General features: G+C 42.6%; 1 protein-coding gene across 1 annotated transcript in view; it reads left to right on the top strand.

Annotated features, from left to right (window-relative positions):
* The window catches only part of ISPD (isoprenoid synthase domain containing), a 232,055-nt gene extending 219,402 nt beyond the window's left edge, over positions 1 to 12,653 (top strand). Inside the window, exon 11 of the mRNA XM_006018934.3 lies at positions 12,037 to 12,653. Within this exon, the coding sequence (XP_006018996.1) occupies positions 12,037 to 12,141 (105 nt within the window). The 3' untranslated portion in view covers positions 12,142 to 12,653. The remainder of the gene's footprint in view (positions 1 to 12,036) is intronic.
* The last annotated feature ends 8,518 nt before the right edge of the window (positions 12,654 to 21,171 follow it).

Genomic DNA, 21,171 nt, shown 5'->3' with positions numbered 1-21,171 from the left:
CTGCTGAAATAACATTTACACCTCATGAGGAGAAGAAAACTAATCTCCTGTGCCCTAGGAATACTTCCTTTCTCTCAGCCTCTGTCTTGTCTGTTTTTCTCGTAAGAAACAATGCTTGACCCCAGAAAGCCTACAGTGTGTTTTACAGTGCCTGCCACAGAGACTCTGATCTGGGGATGTGGCTTGCATGCGCTACCATAATGCTTTTAGGAAAATACTGCTCTTTTTAGGCAATTACAGTACCAAGAGACCACCCCAAAGAATCCTCAAATGTACTATGCACAAAATTTCTCCACCTTTAAAAGGCGACCACTGATAGTATTAGGCAATGGATTTTTGCTAGTACTTTTATATTAGTCTCATGCAAGTGGCAGACTTGGCTTCCAATTCAGGCATAAGGTAACTTTATTTAACAGTTTTATAGTGGAGGGCTATCAGCAGATGTTTTGGGGATAACTGGTAGCACAGGCATTTTAGCCAGAAGTGTAACTTTGGAGGGTAGTACATATGGGCAATGAAAACACCCACGTCTACTGACTCCCAGTACCTGTGCCTAAACAACAAAGTCTGGGGATTATGAGAACATGTGTTATAGTGTTGTTGAAGGTTTTTTTGTCAAGAATCTTTTACTGATTATAGGAAATACCAGAACATTTTAATTTTTTTTACAAGAAATGTAGAAATATGGAAGCAACGGTAGGGAAATCATGCAAGCTAAGATCCAGAAAGGTCTTAGGCACTTGAATGGGGCCTTACTCAAGAGTGGTTCACCTAAATCCAAAAGTTAGGTCTTCAGAGTCTCCTAACCTTCCCTATAAGTTTTCAGCTTTAAAGTTTGTGGAAAGTTCCTCTGTTCTGACTGCTCAGAAGTACGAAAGTCTTGATAGTGCTGAGCTACTTGGCTCACATTTGCTCCAAGGACTGTTCTGTATTTTTTATTGAACAGTTATTGGACATATGCTGAAATAGTCCTTGTGCAGTGTGTGGAAGTCAAGTCTTCGCCCATCCTGGTAAGTAATTTGCCTACTAAGCTAGAGAGATGTTTACTTGTATGCATACTTTTGTTTTCTGGCCCTACAGTCTTTTAAAATTTAGTGTAAAGTGAAACTACCTTCAACAAGAAGAAATGAGGATACCCTGTACTGGAGAATAGCCTATACAATCGTAGTTAGGTTCCTGTTCTGGGAGACCCAGGGGTGGGGAGAGGGGGAAGGCAGGTGGGTGTTGAATCCTCCCCCTCACATGAAAGACTAGAACTTGGGTTTCCCACATCCTAGTTGTTTGCTCTAACTGCTAAACTGTTTTATAAAAGGGGTATACAGCAATATTTCCTCCCCACTTTGAAAGAAAAGGATGACTTTTGAAGAAAAGGGTTTAGGTGTCTACGTTCAGGAGAGGGTTCTGGGCTGTGGAGAGAGTTGTCTCCAAATAGCACTGAGTAAGATGCCTAAGCCCCAGATAAGTAAGATTTAAAATGCATTCTTACCCTTAACATTTCCTCTTGACTAGTTTAGGTCATTCCCTCTTTGCTGCTTGTGCTTCTCCCTGTGTTGGCTGAGGTATCTAAGGGTGTTTATATACATACTCCAGGAGTGTGTGTGCATGTGTGTGTGTGGGGGGGGGTGCTTTAATTAGAGCAGCTCAAGAGCTGCTCTAATTAAATAGCTCAGAGTGTGGCATCCCCGTGCTGAAAAATGGTGGCAGGTGTGCTTTAACTAAAGGTTGTTCAGTAAATGAGGTTTAGTTAAAACACCTTTGCTGCCATTTTTCAGAGATACAAGAGATAGTGGGCACGTGTACACACGCAAAAGCTGTGGGGTGGGTTTACTCTAGAGTAAATTACTCTAGAATAAGCTCACTTTGGGCCGGAGGGAGCTCTAGGCTCTCCTGGGTGCTAGCCCAGGGGCTGGCAGGGAACACAGGTCCAGAAGACAGCTGTCTCCTGGTGGGGGTTGGGAGATTGCTTTCTGCCACTGGGAGCTCCTGCTGCCAGGGTGGGCTCCACCACCAGATCCTGGGAAAGGACAATATCCACCTGCCCTTGCAGCAGGAGCTTGGAACTAGCTGCAGGGGAAGGGCAGGTCAGCCAGTTGGGCTTTAGCAGTGAGCCCCTGGCTGGGTGGGGTTTCCAGTTTGGGATTCCCTCCCCAGCCAGGGGCCCACTGCTAGCTGCCCCACCAGTGGATTGGGGCAGGAGGCTGAGACCTGCCCCTCCCCTGCAGCTCTTTCCAGGCCACGTGCCTTGATCACCCAACTGGGGCATGGGACTTGGACCTGCCCCTGACTAGAACAGTTCTCAGCCAGCCCCAGGCTGCTCAGGGAAATCTACGCATGCAGCCCAGAGCTAGCTGGGGACTGCCCGAAACAGAACAGTCCCCAGCCATGTCCAGGCTGCATGTTCAGACTTTCCTGCAGTGACAAAGTTGGGGATGGGAGCTCCCTGCTGCTGGCATAGGGGACATTGTCCCCACCGGGGCTCCAGTGGTGGAGCCCACTCTGGCAGCAGGCAGCTCCTGAGGGCAGGGAGTAATCTCCCGCCCCCTGCTGCCTGGCTGACTGGGACCAACTTTGATGCTCCTGGTCTGCTCTCTACAAGTGTCATACTATGCAGAATTACTCAGCAGTTAATTTGCTACTTGCATTTGGGTCAGCATGTGTAAACAGTGATGCTTACTATGAGTAATTAGCTTTACTGTGCAGTCAAGTGTCTTGTGTAGATTCACCTAGTGTTTCTGCCATTAACTCCACAGCAGAGTTTCTGTATTCACTTTGCCTTTGTTTCTAAGTGGCTCAACAAAAGGGCACCAGTACCTCCTTCACATGGAATTAGTACTGAAGCTGTCTTAAATTGGTACAATCTCATCTCGGGATTAGAAGGTTGTATCTTCCCTATCAACCTTAAAGCTAATGCTACTGCCACAGTTGCAGGATTTAAAAATACATATGTAAAACATATTTTAAAGAGTCTGTTTAATTAGAAAGTTGATTGTTAAGCAAACTGCAAAATAAGTTATGCTTTTCTTTCTTTGAATATAAAGGGTTGTGGGTCTACAAAGCAAAGACCACTTGTACAGGATTTTTTTTAACTAGGGGTAATAGGCTTAGTTGTCAAGCAAGTGACCATAGTTTAAATGTTCATAAATTATCCTTAAACTATCCGTAAACTAAGCTAGTTTAATATTAACGGTGACATATTTGTATATCGGAGAATATTCCAGTTGGAAAAACATATTAGAGAAACGAACAGTTCAAAGAATTTAATAAATATTCAAATATCCTCCCAGATTTTTTTTACATAATATGCCATTGTGAGATATCACATTGTATATTCCAAATTCTATAACTCTGTTCTACATCTATTCACAGTCTGAGTCTGCAAATCAGAAAAATATTTATATCTAATATCTCTACAACATGCATATTGTGAATAGGAGCTAAAATCGTCATACGGTTATGCTATGTTCAATATTTTTATTATTTAATTACAGACGGAGTGGACATTTTATTTTTTAATCCAAATGCTGTTGTGTGGATTTATGGTTTGTGATATTGGCAATGTTTCTAAGTACTTTCTTTTCCAGTATACATAAATATACTGGAAAGGATATTTATGTATACAAACAAAGGGATTTGATGGTGGGGGTCTATTACAGACCCCCCAATCAAGAGGAGGAGCTGGACAGGGAATTTTCAGGCCAGCTTGCAGAGACACTAAAAGCAAGGGATGTAGTTGTCATGGGCGATTTTAATTACCCGGACATCTGCTGGGAGGAGCAGTCAGCCGGGACGGACCGCTCCAGGAGGTTCTTGGCCGAGTTGCAGGACCTCCACTTGATTCAGGAGGTGCACAGTCCCACCAGAGGAGATGCCCTGCTGGACCTGGTCCTGGCCGCAGGCGACGACCTGGTAAGAGGCCTCCAGGTTCTTGACCACCTGGGCAATAGTGATCACCGCGTGCTGGAATTCACCATCCAGCGTAGAGTGTCAAGGGCCCGCAGCAAGGTGGTGGCCCTAGACTTCAGGAGGGCCAACTTCAGTGAGATGAGGAGATTAGTGGGAGAGGAACTGGGGTCCTTGAGGGCAGAGGAACTCAGCGTCCAAGAGGAGTGGTCGTTCCTTAAGGAAACGATACTCGGGGCCCAAGGGGTGTCCATCCCGACAAGAAGCAAGGCGGGCAGGAGTGTCCAAAAGCCCCCCTGGCTCACCAAGGGTGTCCGGGAATGCCTGCTTGCCAAAAGGGTGGCGTACGCCCGGTGGAAGGGGGGTGTAATCTCCAAAGAGGAGTATACCTCCTCTGCTCGGGCCTGCAGGCGGGCTGTTAGGAAGGCCAAGGCGGATATAGAGCTCGGATTAGCGTCCAGGATTAAGGATAACAAAAAGTCCTTTTTCAAATATATTGGGAGGATGAAGAAGGCGCCGGGTAATGTGGGGCCCCTGCAGGATATGCGGGGCAATCTGGTGGTTGCGTCAGAGGATAAAGCGGACCTCTTTAACCAATTCTTCACCTCCGTTTTCTTGTGCAGGGACCGGGACTTCCCTGCTGTGATAGAAGCCGGACGCGAGGGGATCGCCTTCAGACCTCAGGTTGGGGAGGACCGGGTTAGAGAGCTTCTGGAGGGGCTGGACGCGTTCAAGTCAGCGGGTCCGGATGCTCTCCACCCCCGGGTGCTGAGGGAGCTAGCTGGGGTTATTGCAGGGCCCCTGGCACGGCTCTACGAGCGATCGTGGTGCTTGGGCCAGGTGCCAGACGATTGGAAGGTAGCTAATGTGGTCCCCATCTTCAAGAAAGGGAAAAGGGAGGACCCGGGCAACTATAGGCCCGTCAGTCTTACCTCAATCCTGGGGAAACTCTTTGAGAAGATCATCAAGGAGCACATTTGTGATGGGCCGGCATCAGAAATGATGCTCAGGGGCAATCAGCATGGATTTATTAGGGGGAGATCATGTCAGACCAACCTGATTGCCTTTTATGATCAGGTCACAAAGGCCATGGACGCAGGTGTCGCGGTGGATGTAGTCTTTCTGGACTTCAGCAAGGCCTTTGACACCGTCTCTCACCCCATCCTAATTAATAAACTAGGCGACTGTGGCATAGATGCCTACACAGTCAGATGGATTGCAGATTGGCTGAAGGGTCGCACTCAGAGGGTGGTGGTGGATGGATCATACTCGACTTGGGGGGAGGTGGGTAGTGGAGTCCCCCAGGGCTCGGTCCTGGGGCCTGCGCTGTTCAATTTCTTCATCAGCGATCTTGATGTTGGGGTGGAAAGCAACCTGTTTAAATTCGCTGATGACACCAAAATTTGGGGGGAGGTGAGCACGCTAGCAGGGAGAGAGAGATTGCAGAAGGATCTGGATAGGTTACAGGGGTGGGCAAACAGGAACAGGATGTGTTTCAATACGGACAAGTGCAGGGTGCTGCACTTGGGTAGTAGGAACCAGCAGCACACTTATACGATGGGGAACTCCCTACTTGAGAGCACGGAGGCGGAAAGGGATCTTGGTGTCATTATTGACTCCAAGATGAACATGGGCCGACAATGCGAGGTCATGGTTGGCAGGGCTAACCGGACCTTGTCGTGCATCCACAGGTGCACAGGTGGCTCGAGTAGAGCCAGGGAGGTGATCCTCCCCCTCTATGCGATGCTGGTCAGGCCGCAGCTGGAGTATTGTGTCCAGTTCTGTGCACCCCATTTCAGGAGGGATGTGGACAACATGGAGAGGGTCCAGAGGAGGGCCACCCGCATGATCCGGGGACAACAGGGCAGACCCTACAGGGAGAGACTGCGGGACCTGAACCTATTCAGCCTCCACAAGAGAAGGCTGAGGGGGGACCTGGTGACCATCTATAAACTCACTAGGGGGAACCAGAAGGGTTTGGGGGAGACGCTGTTTCCCCTAGCCCCCGCTGGCATAACAAGGAGTAATGGGCACAAGTTGATGGAGAGGAGGTACAGATTGGACATCCGAAAAAATTACTTCACAGTTAGGGCGGCTAGGAGCTGGAACCAACTTCCAAGGGAGGTGGTGCTGGCCCCTACCCTGGGGGTCTTTAAGAAGAGGCTGGATGCCTACCTGGCTGGACTCATTTGAGTCCCGTTTTTGTTTTTAGGGTTTTTTGTTGTTCTCCCGCCCTGGCGGGGGGTCGGGCTAGAAGATCTATTAGGTCCCTTCCGACCCTAAAACTATGAAACTATGAAATACAAAGCAGTAAAAGTTTTGTTCTGGGTATATAAATGTAGTTAATCATCTGTTTAAAGAAGAAAAATCCTATTAGTAATAGCCAAGAAATGGGATTTTACAAGAGATTATTTTAACTCAACTGGTTGACATGAATAGACTATGAATAAGAAAAGGTCTTTTTTAGGTGATACCACTTCAGGTGAATTGGGGAATGTTGAACATATTAATCCATAAAAGACACTGCTGCCTCTGAATGTGACAGTTCAGTCTCTGTCTTTAAGGGTTTTGCTGACAGGTAAAATAACCAGTGTTAATCCATAAGCAGCAGTATGCTACAGGACATTTTCTTCTTTGATTTTACTAGACTGAATAATGAGTGGGCAATAGTATAATTGTTGGGGGATGCATTCAGGATCTCTATTAATCGGTGTGTTCCCACATCCTGTTTTGTACCATGACTACAGTAAGCCGAAAAACTTCTCAAGCAACTAAACATGTGAAAATATGGCTTCACTTGATTATTTGGCTTCCTGCAACTAATAATGATATTTTTGCAAGATTTAGTACTATTCCATTGAATATAAAGGATATTTAATGGCAGCATGGGGTGAGTTTAGGTGTCAGATAGTTTAGCTAGGCCCTGGCATCCTTACTGATGTCTCTCTGTATGCACTTCCAGTTTTATTCACCATTACTGCCAGAAATGACACTGCAGCAGCAGCAGAATGACTGCTGTCAGGATACACTTGAGATTTTCAGCTATTCATTTAGGGCGTTTTTACACATGCTCCGGGAATTTCGGGGAGGGAAAGGGGAACTTTAATTAATGCTCTTTGGGCTCCCAGAGCACCTCTCTGGTGGTGGGAGAGAGCAAGCAGCTCAAGCTATTTGTACTCTCCGGCTACAGAGATAATAGACATCCACTGCAAGAAAGCAGCAGAATCTATTACCAGCTTTTGTTGCACCACTAATTTTCCTTTCATGTGGTGCAACAAAGGGTATCAACATCTAGTTGCTTAGGATTTGTGTCACCATAAACATTTGTATAGCAGCACAAATGAGACATCAGATGAAATGTGTTTCCACCCTTACTGATATAAGAATTGGGTGGGCTCTAAAGTTTTTCAGGTTTTTGTAATTTAAATTTTGCAGTCTGTGTTAATGATTTCTTCACAAAAGGGTAGCAAGGACTTGCAAGGCCTGGGATATTTGATACAACATTGTTCAACAGAGAAGAGGCACAGATATCAAAATGGGACCCCATCAGTAAAAGAAGGGACAACAATATGAGTAATGAGACTGTCCTTTACCAAGACAGATATTTCTGAGGTACATCAGACTACGTGCTCCATCAACTTCTTGAGGTTTATAATAAATTCCCCACAACAATGATAACAGTTTCCTGTAATATTTTTTTAAATAACATGTAAGAAATATCTGCAACTAGTTATGGTCAAAGACAGGATACCAGACTAGATTGATCTGCCATCAGAACATCAGTCTTTGTTCCTATCATTCTTAAAGAGTAATTAAAAAACAAACAAACAATAGGCTAATGTCATATTAGAAAGATTCAGTAGATTTCCTCAACAATTACAGTTTAAATTATTAGAAGTTAAAAAAAGAAAGAAAGATAAATTAACTGACATAACTTTATCTGTATCATAGAATTGTAGAAAATTAGGGTTGAAAGGGACCTCAGGAGGTCATCTAGTCCAACCCCCTGCTCAAAGCAGGAGCATCCCCCACTACATCATCCCAGCCAAGGCTTTGTCTAGCTGGATCTCAAAAACCTCAAAGGATGGAGATTCTACAACCACCCTGGGTAACCTGTTCCAGTGCTTTATTACCTTCCCAGTGAGAGAGTTTTTCCTAATATCTAGCCTAAATTTCTCTTGCTTCCCTTGCTTTTGAAGCAGTTCCTTTGCAACTTGAGACCATTGTTCCTTGTTCTGTCATCTGCCACCAGTGAGAACAGTCTAGCTCCATCCTTTTTGGGGCCACCCTTCAGGTAGTTGAAGGCTGCTATTAAATTCCCCATTAAGTCTTCTCTTCTCTAGGCTAAATTAGCCCAGTTCCCACAGCCTCTCTTCATGGGTCATGTGCCCCAGCCCCCTAACCATTTTTCTTGCCCTCCACGGGACTCTCTCCAACTTGTCCACATCCTTTATGTAGTGGGAGCCCCACAACTGAACACAGTATTCCAGGACTAGTGAAGCCACATCTGAATAGATAGGAATAATCACTTCCTTTGATCTGCTGGCAACACTTCTACTAATGCAGCCCAGTATGCTGTTAGCCTTCTTGGTGACAAGGGCACATTGTTGGTTCATATTCAGCTTATTATCCACTGTAACTCCTAGGTCCTTATTTGCAGAGCTGCTGCCCAGCCAGTCAGCCCCCAGCCTGTACTGGTGCATTGTTCTAAGTACACATAATGTATACATTAAATACCAATATGTATTATACTATATGCTGTATTATACTTTTTTGTCTCTCTCTTCTACTGGACAAATGAAAACAGACAAGCCAGTTTCTAATCAGTTTCTGTTTCAGCAACCTCTATTCAGCATAGTGCCATAGCATGTGTGGATTGCAAGTATAAGAGAGAGCGTGTATAATGTAAGAGGGTTTTTTGGTTTTATTTTTGGAAAAGTCTCTTTGACAATTTGAAAATAATCATTAAAATCTTGTAATTAGTTTTAGATTTGATGAAAACTTTTTACTAAAGCTGACTTTTCAACTGAATTGAATTCCACAGAGTCACTTTAAATCTCTTCCTTTAAAATAGTGGAAGCTAAATTTCCTTGTGTTGCTTCCTTTCATGTTCAAAAACTTGAAGAATTTATTACTACACAGGAATGTGTATAAATGATGTGGAAAGATTTATTAGGAGAAACAGTAAGAGCATTCCTGGCCAGGTGGATTTTTCCCCCTCGCCCCATTTTTTTTCCTTTTTTTGAAAAGAAGAAAAAAGTATACAGCTTCAGCCAACTTCAGATATGGCTAGAAGCCCATTTGGAAAACGTAACATCTGTAGTTGTGAAAGACTTCCCAAACAGCTGCCCCAAATTAAATGAGAGTGGTCAGTGGAGAGGGGAAGCTGCTGCTGCGGGATTTCAAGAGTAGTGTAAATCACCAATTAAGCATTAATCACCATACGTTAATTATTTTTGTTCTTTATAGTGTTAGACAAGCTATAAGCAAATGCCATTGACTAATCTTCCTCCCATATCAAAAATGTCTAAAATGACTAAGGGCTTGCTTGGTATAAACTCTCACTGTTCCTCCATAAATGGAATTTTAGGGCATATTTTAGTCAGATCTAATCATCTGTATTTCCAAAACAACTAATGGGTTGGGCATAAACAGCATACTTTAACCTTCTGTTCCAGTTGCACCAACCTCCTCTGCTGTACCATTATTTTCTTAAACGAGAAAGTTAGTAAGCTTCTCCACTGCTCATCTAATAACTTATTTTTTCTCATCGTTACTCAGGCTGACACCCAACCTCTAACTCCTTTATTTCTACTCCAGATTGTAGGCTTTCTCCTTATACAACATTTGATGTTACCTTCATCTTTAACTAACTTTTACATTGCCCTTTACTCCTATATTTGTTCCTTAAATTAAGCATTTTCAGTCAGCATCTGCTCTTTTGATTTTTATTAGGAGCCTTGATATCTGAGTGTTCTTCTGTTACTTCACAGATATTGCTCCTACTAAATATTTTGTGCCTCACTATATCTATCAACATCTACCCTATGCGGAGGCAGAAGCTGCATAAACGCATTCAGATAATCTGGGGGAATTCTCTTGAGTTTGTTCTCTTGGTAAAGAATCTTACCTTTACTCTGCTGCGTGTACAGAACTGAAGAGTGGTCCTGAAGAGTGGAGGGCTTGCAGTGCTGACACTGCAGTTAGAGGCCCATGGTCATCCCATGTTTCCCTGCAGCACAATATGGGGATTGCGAGGGGGGTGAGTTCTGCTTCCTACCGAAGGAGCAGAGTCCAGTGAGTGACACACTGACTCCCAAGCTAGAGACAGGCATTACACACAAACCAGTTTAAGTGATCAGAAAGTGGGTTAAACCTGTAACAGAACAGATGTTCAGTGCACATAAACTGGTTTGAAAATGGCTGAAACCGATTTGAGATAAACCTGGTTGGATGAACTTAACGGATTTGGCTCAAACCGGTTTATGCAGTGTCTGTCTCAGACACCTTGCTGGTTTAAGATAAACCAGAGTTCCCCAGCATCCCGGCATGCTCTCTGGGCTGGGCAGGGCTCTCTGCTCCACAGCAGAGCTGGCCTCTCGCCTCTACTCTGTGGCTGCAGCTCCGGCAGAGACTTGCAGACACAGCAATGTCTGCCTGGTTTCCTCCTGCAATCCCCCTACTTTTCCCCTCTCCTCCCCACTCCCTACTAAGCAGGGATGTCCCCGCATCCCCTCTGCCTTACACAGACACCTCAGCATTAGCTAGCAGACGACATGCTGGCTACTACGGTCCATGCTGTGGCAGACAGCAGTGTCAGTTTAGGGCTTTTTGGAGCTAATCAAAGCTCAGCTAGTAATGTCCCTCGTTCCTTCTTTGTTTAAGAAGAGTTTGAACCAACCAGAGAGGCTGTTTGTTTTCTGATGGGATGATAAATGCTGATAACAGAGCTGATAAATGCTTTGTTATCAAGGAAGTGGGGGGACCCCTCCCTAATCCTGCCAGAGCCTAGCCACGCCCCCTCAGCTCAGACCTGTGCAAGGGAAGGGAGGGATGTTCTAGCGCCACCCAGCTTCTAGCCTGAGCCACTGCAGGCATCTGCCTCATTTCTGGGATGTCTGTGCAGTTTCAGTGTGATTCAGCCTAGCCAGGTTAGATTAACCTGCAAAGATTGAATCAATTCAGGCTCAGGCTTTTTGAATGTCTGTCCCTAGCCTCAGGGGGAGATGCTGAAGGACTGTGTTCTCTTCTGAGAGAAGCCACGGCATGTACAAACATTTGCTTTCCCAGTAGAAACGCTGTACACCTGTGTTGTCTCTACATCTGTACATGTGTGTTTTCTCCTGGGATTGTGGCAAGTCTCCCAGGACAAAATGAATAGCACAGATAGTATTTGTCTATATGTGCATGTCATTTTGGAAATTGTAAAGCTCACATGCTGTCCGTTGGAAAATCTGATCTGCTTGTACCATGTCTTATCTGTAATTGGCTTTTTTACTTCTCTAGCACGAGTACACCTGCTGCTTAGAGTGTTTTAGACAAAGACTGGCCCATACCACTAATACACAGATCAGTTAGACTTCAATGGGCTTTAAGTTCTATGCTGACTAAGGATGGATTTATACATTTGATTAAGTACATGCTTAAATGTTTTTCTTTAGAGGAGCTTACATTTTGATCCAGATTTCTCAAAGCCAAGTTTGAGGGTGTAAAGATCATAGATTTTGATTCTGCTTGTTTTGAAACCCCTTGTAGGATCTGGACTAATACTCAGGTTTCAAATACAGTTTGAGTGGAATGACTCTATTTTAAGCCAGGGTTTTGTTTTGGTCATTTCTGAAATGAGAGTATTCAGCATCAATACCTTGAAATAATTAAAATGTATTCCACATCTATTTCTTAAATTCTGTTTCTGCCTACAGTTTTTTATTTTGAATGGATTGGGAATTTTATACTGGTATGGAAAATTCTATTCTAAAAAGCATAGATTTTTCTGAAAGTTTTGGTATTAGTAAAACAATATAGCTTCCATTGTTTCAGACATCATAATATAATTGTGTTTTGTTAAAAATGGATTAGCATAGGTTTTTGGTTTTTTTTCAAGTTTGCTCACATGTTTTCCCTTTTTTATTTCAGGATGATCCACAGCTTCAGGAGACTGTAAATTCTGCTGCTACCATTATCTCTGCATTAATAAAGGACAGAAACCCTGAGCTGATTGGCCAGTTGTTGGTAGCATGAATACTTAAAACCTATGTAGTTGTTGGAAGTATTTCTATTTTATTATGCATTGACAAAAATTCACAAAACACATTATTCATGATGAAACAGTGGACATAGAAAGTTTGCTAACAGACTTATTTATTGTCAACATAATTTTGGTAGTTAAAATGTATTTCTAACATTGACAATTTAAAGGAAACAGGCGTTGTGTGTGGTATACTGAGTGTTATATTTTGACATAGTGTTTTGAGGTACCTGCAAGATTCTAAATGTTTCCAGAAAGTACACATGGGTCACCTTAGCATTCAAGCAAAGTACAATTTTTTCTTTGACTAGATAACATATATGTTGTTCTTTAAGATCTGCATTAATAAAGTTTTCTGTCAGTGAATATGATCTTAAAGCACAGCTGTTGGTCTCTACATGAAAATTAGTACATTTTATCCAGGCAAGGTTCTTTGAGTAGATGTGATATCTTTTATTAGACCAACAGAGTAATTGGAAAAAAGTTCTTAGCAAGCTTTTGGCCGCATTCACCCTTCATTAGGCATGGGGAGTCTCTGCTGTTTGGAGACTCCAAGAAATGAGAGAAGCTAAAAGTGTGGCAAGATGTCACTGAGAATGTAAATAGGTAGAAGTTAGAAAAACAAAAAGGTAAAGTAGAGAGGGGAGGGGAAAGAGAGCAGGGGGGGAAAAAGCTAAAGGGGGACATTACCATGATAGAATACAAGGTGGAAAAGAGGCTGTCAGTGAAAAAGAAAATAGTTGGAGATCAGGAAAACAGGAATGAGAGAATCTCAAAGTGTGAGAGGATGTAGTCTCTGATTTCCACCAAAAATTCAACAATCATCACCCCTCTGTCAGACCATTGCTTGAATACTCTAACACCAGCATTTCCTTTTTGGACAACATGATCAATACCCAAGATGGTAAAATTCAAACCACTATATATAAGAAACCCATGGAGCAACATACATATCTACGCAGAAACAGCAATCACCCTAAACACACCAACAAAGCTGTAATATACAGCCAAACTCTCCAATACCACCGCATTTGCAGTGAGGAGAATACTTGTGACTGCCACCTCACGAATCTCAAAAGGGCCTTCAGCCAACAAGGACACTCATCCAGAGAGATAGATCACGCTTTTGAACGAGCCACCCGGATACCTCATGAAGATTTGCTGCAGTACAAAAAACATCCCCACAAACTACACACCATTAGTTATGACATATCACCCTTCCCTGGAATCTACATGGAAAATCCTCAAACAATTGCAACCCATACTGGAAGAAGACCCCTCTGTTAAAGAGATCTTCCCAGAACCACCCATTCTAGCCTTCAAACAAGCACCAAACCTTGCTAACCTCATCATCAGAAGCAAACTCCGTATGACCCAAACCACACTGAATAAATCCAGACCATGCCAGCAGGACAAGAAATGCAAAACCTGCCAACATATCTCAACCATCCCCACTATAACTACACCCCACAAGAGAGCCATCATAGATTCATAGATGTTAGGGTCGGAAGAGACCTCAATAGATCATCGAGTCTGACCCCCCATTCACCCCATCACCATTCCTAGATCCTACATCTGCACCTCCGGAAATGTTATATATCTCATCCAGTGCACCAAATGCCCTGATGGAAAATACATTGGAGAAACCATACAACAACTGTACACCAGAATGAATGCACACCGAAAATCTATCAAAGACAAGAATACCCAACTACCTGTGGGGGCACACTTCTCACAGGACAATTACTCACCTTCCATAGACGAGCCTACAAACTTCACTTAATAAATCTACCGGATACAAAAAATCATGGACTCAATATAGACATTGGTTTTATGACACATTACAACCTGCCTGACATCTGATTCATCAGGTGCCTGTGCCTTACATGACCTCTTACATTCTTCTTTCCCCCCACCTTTTCTCCCCTCCCTACTTTTCTGCCCTTTATGTCCCTGATTTCCTACTATTTCATTCTGCATTGAGAGCCTCTTTCTTACCCTGTATTATTACCTCTGTAATGTTTTCCTTAGGCCTTTTTCTTCCTGGTTTCTTCCCCCTTCCTCTCCTGCATAACATTTTGTTTTTCCTTTCTACCTATTTATATTTTCTTCCTTTGGTCTTTGAGCTTGGTCTGTGAGGAGATGCTCTTAAGATACAGGATGAAATACTCTGTTTCAAGATGTTGATTCCATGATTTCTACTAGTACAAGTTACAAAAATGAATTATGAACGGCCTGTCGTAAATCCAAAACATTTTCTTTCATTGCAGGTATTATCTTCTCAATATGGCTAACTGCGCTTGTACAGTCAATGCCATGTTTCTTTTGCTTCTCTCCCCTCTCAAATTATCACATAGTAATAACAATATATTAAAATATCAATAATGTATTATATATTAATATTGTACCTTGAATATACATTTGTTTTGTATGTCTACAAATATGTAGACTAATCAAACATGAGAAACTGAGGACCTTACCTTGAATTTTTTTTTAATTTTTTTTTTTTAAGAGGGCTGCTTATGAATAAGCTTCTTGAATTTTACTGGCATAAGTAGATTGAGTGGTACAGTATTTTAGCTCCTAGGCTTGTAAAAGATATCATGAAAGCTATTGGTTAGATTTTTTTTTCTTATTTGACTGCTTCTTTCCTTTAAGGCAGAGCTGTCCAACTGGCAGCTTATAGGCTGCATTTAGCCTGCCAAGGGGTTACCATGTAGCCCCTGGGATCCTGCCGAGCCACCACACCCCCATAGCTCATGCTGCTGTGGTAGCCAGGGTCTCTAGGCTCCCCCCTTCCTCTTCTGGCTTCTGGTTCCTTCCCCTGCTTCTGGGGGCAGGTCAGTGGGAAGGCACCATCTATGCATGGCAGGAGGGAGAGCCAGGATGCCCCCCTCTACCCTTTCCCCCCAGCAAGAGATGGGTCGGGATGTCCAGGCTGCACATCCAGCCGTGAGGTTATACTGCTCATGCTTCACGCAGGGCCAGAACACCCGAGCTGCTTGCTCTGCCTGCGTGGCAGGGAGTGGGGGGGTAAAGGAGATCCTGGCTGATGACTTGGCAGAGAGGACCTGGGATTTGTGGCCTGTGCAGCATGCAGCTCCCAGGGTCTGCAACCTACATGATGTGCGGCCCCTCACTGTCCAGAAATTGAACGTTCCTGTTTTAGGATTTAAAAAAATGCTAAAGCAAAATCCATGATGAGTTCCTCCAGAGACAGATGTGGGAGAAAACAAAAATCTTTTGTTTTATTCTACAGTATTTACATCCACGTTCCTTCAATTAGAGCCCTGAAGTCAACAAGCTGACTTTCATGAACAAAAAATAATTTTTGTTTGCATAATAAAACAAAACGTTTCCTCTTTTGGTTTACTCAGTTGTGTTTTTTCATTGAACTCTATTTAAGCAGGTTTTGATGCAAGTGAAAATACCTCATGCAATGAATTGCTATAATGGAAAATGATTTTTTTTCAGCCTGTTTGGGAACATCTCTTAAAAAGAAACATGCACGAAATAAATGAAGTTTCAAGTTATTAGTACAGGTTGAATAGTTATTTAAACTAAAATAGAGGATAAATAACAGACTTCACCTACATGTTGTTAATTCACTATATGATTGCTGTTCTTTCTTTGTAATAATCTTTTAAAGCAATCCATAAACACCTAGGCCAAGTTCTATTCCACCTATTAAATACATAAATAGATTTAGGTGCCTAAGAGCAATACTGCTCGAGTCCCTGAGAAATGGTTAATTCAAGAGGTGAGCAGATCCTCATCCTCCCTGTTTTTTTCTGACTGGGTTTTAATGCAAGAACAGATGCATTCAGGGATTTTCAACACTGGACAGAATTCCACTTAGATGCCAATGGGTGAAATGACCCTTAGAGATCTAGCATGTAGAAAGTAACAATTATGAAATAAGAGCTATTAAAACAGGCTGTAAAATGGTAATCTACAATAGTGAAGAATGAAAGAGTGAAATTAATGCTAAGTGACTGAAAAAATCCAAGTGGCTTTCTTCCATCTATGTTAACACCTACAATACGAGTAGAATTTCACATGAAATTAAGAAACTGAGTTTTTTTAATCTGCAGTTCTCAAACAATTTTATACATAATAAACTTGACATCTGCCACAGCGTTGCAGGTGGCTTTGCCAAGGTATGTAGCTGAAGTTTTTTATGCAAATTGCCTAGTGAGACATGCGTACTCATTATGTTGCTTAAAATTATTTGATCAGTATCTCTTCAGGTGAGATGCCTAGATGGACTGACTTAAGATACCTTGGCTGGGTAATACCACATATCCAGGGGCCCAACAACTATGATGAAAATGATTGATTGTTTGTTCAACTGCCATCTTGTAGCTTTCTCTTATCCAATTTCCTCCAATCCATATCTTATTTATCTCATCTACCTATTCTGCCTTGTCTATCAGACTGTGAGGTCTTCAAAGCAGGGAGTACTGTTTCCAACAGATTTGTATGGTGCCTAGCAGTATTTTGACCTGCTTGGCTTCTAGGTGCTACTGCAATATAAATATTAAACATGAATTAATAACAATAGTAAATGAAATGCCAGTTCTGTGCCAGGGCTGAATAGGGCCCTTGTTCATAAAGTTTTTTCCAGCCTCAGATAGCATGGTACTCTGTAATACATTCATCTCCCTGTAGATTAAATTACATAATACAACTTTACCTTAAACATCACCTTTCTCTTATCCTTTCAGGTATGCGGTACATTAAAACACTTCGCAGAGTTAAATCTGTTACAAAGAGAAAGAAGCAAAAGGTTATGACATTTGAAATGAGCAAAAGGCAGTTAGACAGGTACAAGTAAAATTCTTCAGATGGCAGATGCTGCAGGGATGAAGGCCCCCTTGAATATTAATTCATGTTGAATTTTTTTCAGTCTTAGCCTTAGTTTGACTATAATATGCTGGCAGTTGTGGGTAGTTACCTAGTTCAGTAGAGCTGTGCAAGGTGTGTAGCTCTAGTGGTTAATCTCCTTTCTTTACCGCCCTGAGTCTCTTCCTCTTTCTTAACATGTCCTCCTTCACTCTATTTCATATCACCTGATTTTCATCCCTCTGGTAATCACTCATTTCAAATCTCCTTTCTTTTCCTCCATTTGCAAGTTTTCCACTCTTTTCTTTCCCTCTACCACTGTTTCTCCCTCTATTCTCTCCATCACTTCTCTGTCTCTAGTACTTCTTTCTCTCCTTGTTTGTCACTCTTCTTGTCCTCCCAGCCCACCATCGTTGAAAGAGACAACTCTCTCTTCAAAACCAGGCCGTGGTCTGGCATAAGTAAGCCTTCCTTGGCTCCTGGATCAAGAACTGAGGCATTTGGTCTTTGGCATCTCTGTGCTCCTCACAGCTGGGGCTGAGAGCAGATGTCACTTCCATTGCCAGCTGAGCACAGATGAGTAGCAGCTGCCTGAGGGGACAGACCTCCTCCATGGACAGCTGTTGGGACCAATACTGAACATCACTAATTAACTGAGTGAAGCCTCAGTCAGGAGCCCCACTTTGCCTGGGACAGTCTCCTTCTAGGTCAGATTGGCTAAAATATCCAGCCTTATGTAAATCTAAGTAACTAAAATAAACAGATTTTCAAAGGTGAGCAGACATAAGCATGTTCAGAATTCAGGTACAATCGGCAGTTTTGGGGTTTGGAAAAAAATATGTTTCGACTTATACACAACCAATCATTCAGGTGTCGTTCAGAGACAATACACATGGAACCCCACAGTGCTATGTCAGCAGTACTCCAGAGCAAAACCACATTTAGGGCCTGATCCAAAACCCATCACAATCAACAGAATAAGTTGCTTACAGTGTCCTCAAGTATACATTGCATCTGTGCTCTCCTGCTATATTTAGTTATCACTACATATAACCATGTTATTGATGCTGTTAACTGTGCTGCATCTTGAGCTGTTTGCTTATACCACAGCCAAATATTGGAGAGTTGAGTAGGGAGGCACTTGATGCATAATACTATTTCTGACACTGATAAGGACCTTCTTCAGAAATAGCTATGTGCATAAGTAAAGGAAAATAAGATTATACATTATAAAGCTCTCCAGAACTCCAGCTTACCTATCATGTGCAGTGTTTATAGCCTATGCACTGAAATGACCTAGGTTCTTGTGTGCACTGAAATATAAGCCTCTGTGAAAATGATCTTTCTAAAACTGCCCAGGAAACTGAACTACATTCTAATACAGTACATCAGGTAAAGAAAAGGCAGGAAGGAAACTAAATGTCTAAAAGATATTTTGGGAGTGGCTGCTTAGCACCAAATCAAATAAGTCCTATTATGATGGGTATTTAAACAAAAGCTTCATAATGCCTTGAGTGCACAATACAAAAGCCATTTTACCTCTCCCTGTTTAAAAAACAACTGCTTTCCTTATTTAATCCCACTTTTTTAATGTTCACCTTTGTGTTAGCAGCTACACAGAAATTGAAGATGCAGGATTTATTCAAAGCTTCACAATACCTGGGCATGATTGCTTCCTCTTGTTAAGAGTACAAATTCCAGTGGCAGCAAAGCACCATCTGGTGGTGCCTGATGGACTTCTTAAAAATTCCTATCTGAGGTCAATTCAAAGACAAATACTGCTAAGAAACTGTTTTAATTTCAAACTTAATTGATTTCCAATCCCTTTTCTCTCTAATAGCTGATTAGTGAGAAATAGGGGTACTGATGATATAAGCAAGAAGATCAAGTCTGAATCTGTGAAACCTGAAAATACTGAGGAGTGGGATGTACGTATGTATTTTATTTGATTTTCCCAACAAAGGCTCAGAGCAGTTCACAAAAGAGGACATAATTTATAAAACAAAAGAACGAGCAAGAGAACAAAATTTAAAAGGGAAACTTGAACATCAATATAAAAGAGGACCCCCAACAAACATTCCAGCCTAGCTTTCTTTGCTAAACACTTGCAAATCTTTTAGGCTGCAACTTTGTCAATTAATCCTCAGTAACTAATCATGAAAAAAGAAAAATACAATAAGTTAAGAAGATCCTTGTGTACAAATTAGCTCCTCAACCTTACTAGGCTGCTTTCTGGGAACAAGCTGCCAGCTGATAAACCATCCATGAGGATGGACATAAGTGCAATGGTCATTTGCGATGATACAATGGAGTAACCTTGCTGACAATATATGCTTTGAGTTAAATTCTCTGCAATTCACATTTTCATGCAGACTCCTGGTTTCTGTGAGTTTGTGTCCTGCATATTACATGCTGCAGGCTTACACAAATTACCAAACCTGGCCAAAATGCCCAAACAATGCCCGATTCATAATTGGGCTCATGTTCAATACCTTAAATAGCAGTTCATGCAAAAATCAGCCTGGGATTCTTAAATCTGAACCCAAGTTCACTGCAAAGTTTATGAGCAGCAGAAAAGCATTAGAAAAACAGCTGAACTGTGAAGCACTGTATGCTATAAATAGCATTACTTGTTGCTGGAAATTGGTGAATTTCAAATTGCCATTAATGGCCACATCTACACAAAACACTGACTGTGCAGTAACTGGAGTTACTGTACAGTAGTGTCACCAAATGGCTTTTTTGTGACACTGACTCTGCAGTAACCCAAGACTACTGTGCAGTAGTGTCGCATCATGCTTGCTGCCACGCAACACTACTGTGCAGTAGTCACAGGCTAGTGCACAGTAAGCATCTCATGTAGACATGGACATAGTATCTCTGAAATTACTTCTACCAACTCTTTCAGGTCTCTACCACCTGTATCAAGAAGTACCCTAGGACTCATCACATCTGGCCCTGATGACTAGAAAGCATCTCGCTTTTCTAAATAATCCCTAACCTGATCTGCCACTACTCTAGGCTGTTTTATTTTCTTCCCTATGTTTGCTGCCAACTGCATTGATCATCTGGTAGCTGACCCTATTTGTGAAGACTGAAGTAAAAAAAAGCCAGTAGCATAACTAAGGCAGGGTAAGTGGGATTGCTCTGGACACCAACTTGATGGAGGAGGCAGACAAAAATACTGCTGCCACAGCCATGTGATCATGCTAGTGGCACTGCAGCAACCTGTGGTTGCCATTGCCCCCATGTGTCAGCTGCCCTGGCCACAGCTCCTCTGGCATTGCTATACCTCTGGAAAAGGCGTTTAGTAGTGCAGCCTTCTCTGCCTCATCAGTGCAGCCTTCTCTGCCTCATCTGTAACTAGATTGCCTTCTGAATTCCATAAGGGCCTACAGTTTGTTTGGTCTTCCTCTTAACATACTTGTAGAATTCCTTTTATATCCCTTGCCAGCTGTATCTGAAATCATGCCTTGGCCTTCCTAATTTACTCTTTATATGCCCATGCAATACTCCTATACTCTTCCCTAGTAATATGATCAAGGTTCCACTTAGTGTGGAAATCATAGCAAATGACCATTGCACTTAGATTGCTGTCTAGCCAGGCTAGTCTCCTGTTTTACTTCTCATTTTTTCATTGCATCAGGATAGCTTGTTCCTGCTCCCTTAAGAGGGCTAGATACTGCAGTTGGGCCCAAAAGCAGTATCTAGCCTGGCTGCTTTCTTAAAGTACAGCCAGTTCTCCTAGACTCCTATTCCCCTCAGGCCTGCATCCAGGTCTCTGAGTTTGTTAAAGTCTGGTTTTCTGAAGTCCAGTGTCTTCATTCAGCTGCTCTCCTTCCTGCCTCCCTTTAGGATCTTCATTTTGTGGTCACTGCCACCCAAGGTACCTTCCACCTTCATATTCCAACCAATTCCTCCTTGTCTGTGAATAGGAAATCAAGAGGAGCTCCCTCCTAGTTGGTTCCTCTACTGTATCAAAAAGTTACTGTACCTGTATCAGAAACGTATCCTTAACACATTTGAAGAATTAGCTGGACTGCTGATGCACTGCTGTTTCCCTCCTATCAAATGTCATGATAATTACATTCCACCATGAGCAACAAGTCCTGCAGTCCGGCAGCAAAGCTTTCATCAGTTGTTTAAAGAAGGGCTTGTCCGCCTCCTTCTCTTGATGG

This window comes from Alligator sinensis, unplaced genomic scaffold (genome assembly GCF_000455745.1).
Source record: "Alligator sinensis unplaced genomic scaffold, ASM45574v1 scaffold123_2, whole genome shotgun sequence".
In the NCBI taxonomy this organism is placed as follows: domain Eukaryota; kingdom Metazoa; phylum Chordata; order Crocodylia; family Alligatoridae; genus Alligator; species Alligator sinensis.
This window is presented reverse-complemented; position numbering and strand designations above follow the sequence as displayed.